General features: G+C 41.7%; 1 protein-coding gene and 1 pseudogene across 1 annotated transcript; both read left to right on the top strand.

Moving 5' to 3' along the window:
• LOC106337948 overlaps positions 1 to 5,359 on the top strand; it is a 17,609-nt pseudogene extending 12,250 nt beyond the window's left edge.
• LOC106337882 (putative phospholipid-transporting ATPase 7) lies at positions 4,570 to 5,936 on the top strand. The gene is made up of 2 exons (XM_013776986.1): positions 4,570 to 5,152; positions 5,513 to 5,936. Exon 1 carries the CDS (start codon positions 4,591 to 4,593, stop codon positions 5,146 to 5,148), a length of 558 nt encoding a protein of 185 aa, XP_013632440.1. The 5' UTR covers positions 4,570 to 4,590; the 3' UTR covers positions 5,149 to 5,152; positions 5,513 to 5,936.
• The last annotated feature ends 329 nt before the right edge of the window (positions 5,937 to 6,265 follow it).

The following is a 6,265-nucleotide window of genomic DNA, read 5'->3' as shown; positions in this document are numbered from 1 at the left end:
CAACGTCTCAAACGTGGTAGACCTATTGGTTCCAAAGATAAACAGCCTCGGAAATCCAAGAAAGGTGTTGGATCCGAGAGCATCAAGGAAACCATCCAGGACATAGATGGACCGGTCGAGCCGACCATGATAGTTGAGCCGAGTATACCGGCCACACCCGATGATCCGGTCGTTCCTCAAAGTGAGGTCCGGGACGCTGAACTTCACGGGACACCAGAGCCGGACAACCAAGAGATCTCTATAGACCATGTAATGTCTGGAAAACAATGGAACAGAAAAGATATCAACGTTGATGATTTATTTGCATACAAGGTAGCACTTGAGATCATGGATAAAGATGAGGATCTAGAACCCACGTCCATACAAGAATGCATGCTAAGATCGGATTGGATCAAATGGAAACAAGCTATAAACGTGGAGTTAGAATCATTGAGAAAGAGAGGCGTTTTTGGCCCTATAATCTTGACACCTAGAGATGTCAAACCAGTGGGATACAAATGGGTCTTTGTAAGGAAGAGAAATGAGAAAGGAGAAGTAGTGAGATACAAAGCACGGCTTGTAGCACAAGGATTCTCGCAAAGACCAGGAATAGACTTTGAGGAAACTTATTCCCCTGTGGTGGATGCGACTACATTGAGATACTTAATCAGTCTGGCCGTGAGAGAGAGCATTGATTTGCGCCTAATGGATGTAGTTACAGCATACCTGTACGGACCACTGGACAATGAAATACATATGAGAGTTCCAGAGGGTATTGAGCTCAAAGATAAGAAAGGTTCTCGAGAACAACATTGCATTAAGCTGAACAAAGCTTTATATGGCTTAAAACAGTCAGGTCGAATGTGGTATAACCGGCTATCCGAGTACCTAACCAAAGAGGGTTATAAGAACGATCCAATAAGTCCATGTATATTCATAAAGAAATTTGACAGAAAGGGCTATGTTATAATATCTGTCTACGTGGACGACCTGAACATAATAGGAACCTCTGGAGAAATTTCCCAAACCGTCGAATGTCTAAAGAAAGAATTCGAAATGAAAGACTTAGGGAAAACTAAGTTCTGTTTGGGATTACAGTTTGAGTATAAAGCAAATGGCATCCTTGTGCATCAAGAAACTTATACAGAAAAGATACTCAAGCAATTCAATATGGACCAGGCACACCCCTTACCGTGTCCTATGGTCGTGAGGTCCTTAGACCTTGAGAAGGATCCATTCGGACCTAAGAAACCGGACGAGGAAGCACTCGGACCGGACATGCCTTACTTAAGTGCCATTGGAGCCTTAATGTATTTAGCTAGTCATACTAGACCGGACATAAGCTTTGCCGTGAGTTTACTATCCAGATTTGGATCATGTCCGACCTTAAGGCATTGGAATGGTGTGAAGCATCTGTTCAGATATCTGAAAGGAACAAAAGACCTTGGTTTGTTCTATACCAACCGGCCAGGAGAGAACATGGTCGGGTATGCAGATGCTGGATACTTATCTGATCCACACCAGGCTAGATCTCAGACAGGATATGTGTTTACGCATAGTGGAGCCGCAATATGCTGGCGTTCAACAAAGCAAACCTTAGTTGCTACATCGTCCAATCATGCCGAGATCATAGCAATGTATGAGGCAAGCCGTGAGCTTGTTTGGTTGAGGAGCATGACCGGCCATGTCTTGAAAGAGAGTGGTCTGTCCGTGGGACAAGAGAAAGAGGAGCCAATGATCATCTACGAGGACAATGCAGCGTGCATAGCTCAGCTCAAGGAAGGACACATCAAGGAAGACAGGACCAAGCACATCCTGCCCAAGTTCTTTTTCACCCACGACTTGCAGAAGGCAAAGGAGGTTCAAGTAGTCCAAGTCCGATCAAGCGACAACTCAGCCGACCTTTTCACCAAGTCTCTGCCAACCTCAACGTTCAGGAAGCTGGTTCATCAGAAAGGGATGCGCCGCCTGAAGGACCTGCCGTGATACCTTCATCAGGGGGAGTGTCATGCGTTGTACTCTTTTTCCTCCATAGAGAGAGAGAGAGTCGGCGGCCCAAAGAGGAAGAGAGTGGCCGACCTAGACTTAGGATAAGTTTCCATTTATCTTTCATGTTTATCTTTAGGAGGTTTTCCTTTTCCTTTTAGGATTATGATTTGGATACTTTCCTTTTATCTATTCCTTGTATCCTCTATATAAGAGAACACTTTGATTCAGAAATAATAAGACAGAGAACACGATTTCCCCTATTGTTCACAACACATATTTAATTGATGAGGTGATCGTGTGCTATCAATATATACAATACTAAAACGGGGATATAAGCCATGGAGAGGGTGTCCACGTAGGATCAATAAATCAACCAATAAAAAGAATCCTTTTTGACAAGTCAGCACCGGATTTGGGTATGTTGGGCTTCGATTTTTTTTTAGACAGAATGTTAATGTCAATGGTCCAGTAAGCCCATTTTCGTTGCTGTTCGCCTTCTTCGTCTCGCTTTTCCTGAGAATTCGACGTTTCCTTTCTGTTTTCTCCAAAGCCCAATTTGCTAGATCGATTCGTTGCTCCCTTCAGAAAACGAAAACCAGTCCGCGTCTACATGGACGGCTGCTTCGACATGATGCACTACAGCCACTGCAACGCGCTCCGGCAGGCGTGCTCTCGGCGACGAATTGGTCGTCGGCGTCGTCAGCGACGAGGAGATCATAGCTAACAAGGGACCTCCCGTTACGCCTCTACACGAGAGGTGATGATGATCTCTTTTGTTGTGTATCCAAAATAGCTTTATTGTTTTGTTCTGATTTGTGTCGTTGGTTGTGTGTGTTTTAGGATGATAATGGTGAAGGCTATTAAGTGGGTGGATGAGGTTATTCCCGATGCTCCTTACGCAATCACGGAGGAGTTCATGAAGAGGTTGTTTGATGAGTATCGGATTGATTATATTATCCATGGGGATGATCCTTGCGTTCTTCCTGATGGAACTGATGCTTATGCCTTGGCTAAGAAGGCTGGGAGGTATAAGCAGATCAAGCGTACTGAAGGAGTTTCCAGCACTGATATCGTTGGTAAAATAAAAACATACATTCAATTAAGGGGAGATACGAGTTGTTAACGGTTAATGATAGGTTTGACTAATCACATAAAGATTATAACTTTTTTCGAGTTTCTGCAGGTCGTATGTTTCTCGGTGTAAGAGAAAGATCGAACAGTCAGAATCATTCGTCTCTGCAAAGGCAGTTTAGCCATGGGCATAATAGCCCAAGGTTTGAGGACGGAGCTTCTTCTGCTGGTGGTACTCGCGTCTCACATTTTCCTCCCGCAAGATCGTTCAGTTTTCCAATGGCAAGGTGTGTGGAGTCTTCAAGAGTCTTCTTTTCTTTGTGTTTCTACCTGTTTAGCTTACTTAGGCACATAACTTAGATCTTTGGAGTTGTGTAGATCTATATTTTGCTTAGTGATCTAGGAGGTTGAACAGGTACATGACTCTTGACTTCTAATAGCTATGCAAGTGGTTCTTGGCTCTCTTTTTCAGTTGTTTTAATCATTAAAGAGAATGGATAGCATCTTTTTGATAACATTGTCTGGTTCTTGCTTTCTGAAACATAATTAGTTAATCCTTTCTATGACCATTTAACCAATCATTGGGTACGTCTTATGAGTGTTATCTATAATTTTCCTATTGAGTGACAGAAGGTTGCTTCACATCTTATTTTTAGCGCTTATGTCAATTTATGTCCGCTGGATTTAACTTAAGATATTCCTCGATTGATTTAGTTTTCTCCATATCATTTTGTATAATGGGTTAATCAAACGTACATGCTTATGGTGACAGGGGCCAGGGCCTGGTGCACGCATAATTTACATAGATGGTGCGTTTGATCTTTTCCATGCTGGCCATGTTGAGGTATAGTAAGTTAAATTGTTGCAAACCAAATATTACCGAGCGACCCTCCATTTTAGTTCACCGATGTTGTTGATACCTGTTTTTGATTGTTCAATTCTTACAGATTCTCAGGCGTGCTCGAGAGCTGGGAGACATAATCAAACGGGCACTGGTGCTACAAAAGAATAGCCCAGATGGTAACTATCTGTGATCTCATCATGTACATACCCATTAATTAAACAAGATACCAACCTGATCTTGATTCATATTCTTTTCTGACAGATATGTTACTTCTTCTACAAGAACATAACATTTGGTCTAACTCTATTCTACTTCGAGGCTTTCACGGGGTTTTCTGGCCAAGCCATATACAACGACTCCTACCTGTTGCTGTTCAATGTTGTTCTCACTTCTCTCTCCGGTCATCTCCCTTGGAGTTTTTGAGCAAGACGTGTCCTCAGAAGTTTGCTTACAGGTTTGTTTCTCTATATTCGGTTAAATTTCCCCAACTAAACCTAAGACCCTGCTTCTAATCTTAAGTTTCTCTTTGGCTCTCTGTATAGTTCCCTGCATTGTACCAGCAAGGCCCCAAGAACCTGTTCTTCGACTGGTACAGAATCCTCAGATAGATGGGTAGTAATGGAGTCTACGCATCCATAGTCATCTTCGCCCTCAACCTTGGCATCTTCCATGTCCAATCTTTCTGTTCCAATGGCCAAACAGCAGACATGAGTGCAATGGGAACCGCAATGTTCACTTGCATCGTCTGGGCAGTGAATGCACAGATCGCTTTAACCATGAGCCTCTTCACATGGATCCAACACGCCTTGATCTGGGGAAGTATCTTCACCTGGTACATCTTCCTTGCCCTCTTCGGCATGTTACCTCCAAAAATATCAGGCAACATCTTCCACATGCTCCTCGAAGCTCTAGCACCTGCGCCAATCTTCTGGCTCACCACACTGCTGGTCATAGCCGCCACAACACTTCCTTGCTTAGCTCACATCTCCTTCCAGAGATCGTTGAACCCTCTGGACCACCACATCATCCAAGAGATCAAGCATTTCAAAATCGACGTCCAGGACGAGCGTATGTGGACAAGAGAGAGATCCAATGCTCGACAAAAGACCAAGATTGGATTCATAGCTCGTGTAGATGCCAAGATCCGCCAGCTGAGAGGGAGACTCCAGAAGAAACACTTAATTCTGAGTGTTGTGAGAGGTATGAGTGGTACGAGCGCCTCAGCATCAAGTGAGACGACAACGACCACCACACATCATAGTTGATCCAGTAAGTGTTTTTTCTTCTTCTTCGTCTGATTTCCTCTTTCTTGAGAAAGATGAATGATAGGAAATAAAGAATCTTGTACTGTGCGAGTTTGTGTATACTAAAAGAAAATAGTTTCTTATAAATAGTTTTGGATGTTGCACAAAAAAAAATATTTGGAAGAAAATAATGTCATATTCAGAGGTAGATATGAAGAACTGATTTGATTCATTATCTGTCTCATTCAAAGACTATCTTTATATGATATAAATGCAAGAGAGTGAAAGAAAATTCAAGAAGAGATTCATATACTTTTATATGATATAAATGCAAGAGAGTGAAAGAAAATTCAAGTAAGAGATTCATTTCCTGCATTTGTTACAGGTATATAACATTAACATACACTCAGCAAGAAGAGATTCATATACTTTTTATATATAAAGAGAAAGAAAGAAAGTGGAGAATCTATTTTCAGGAAATACTGATAATGTCTTTGAACCATTTGAAGCTTTTTTCTAATGGATCCTTTCATCTTCTGTTCAACTGAGTAAACCTTATAGCCAGCGACTCTTCTCTTCCTCCTCGATTCCGGATCGCTGAAACTCCAGCTTCTTGACGCCCCACCATCTGGAATGCTTTTGCTTTTCTTTACCTTCTTCTGGTAATCGTTTGTCTGATCGGCAGCTGGGAGGTTTCCAGACGCGGTTGCGGCTGATGGTTCCATTTCTTTGTAATAGTTATCCATAGAGGTGGGTTCATGATTTGTGTTTTGGTCTAAAGAACAAGAGACTTTTGGTCTTTTACAAAGTTTTTTTTCCAACCTTTTACAAAGTTTATAAAAGGCGAATTTTACAAAGTTTATAAGAGAAAATCACCGAAATAAATTTTTCTTTTTTCAAATAGTCAAATGCGACTTTTTTTGGTAATCAATTAACTCATGCGGAGTTGGCCAATGACCCACGTTTTCTTATCAACGTTAGAACAATTAAGTTATAAGACTTACAAATAGAAAACAACTTTGGATACGTAACACTGAGCAACGAGAAGTGAAATTGAAAAATAAAGTTTAACACCAATTTTTTTGTCATGGTTGGAAATGCCCTTAGTAATGTTGTGTTTTCTTTCTTTTTGTTTTGG

The sequence above is a fragment of the Brassica oleracea genome, chromosome C4 (assembly GCF_000695525.1).
Source record: "Brassica oleracea var. oleracea cultivar TO1000 chromosome C4, BOL, whole genome shotgun sequence".
NCBI classification, from domain to species: domain Eukaryota; kingdom Viridiplantae; phylum Streptophyta; class Magnoliopsida; order Brassicales; family Brassicaceae; genus Brassica; species Brassica oleracea.
This window is presented reverse-complemented; position numbering and strand designations above follow the sequence as displayed.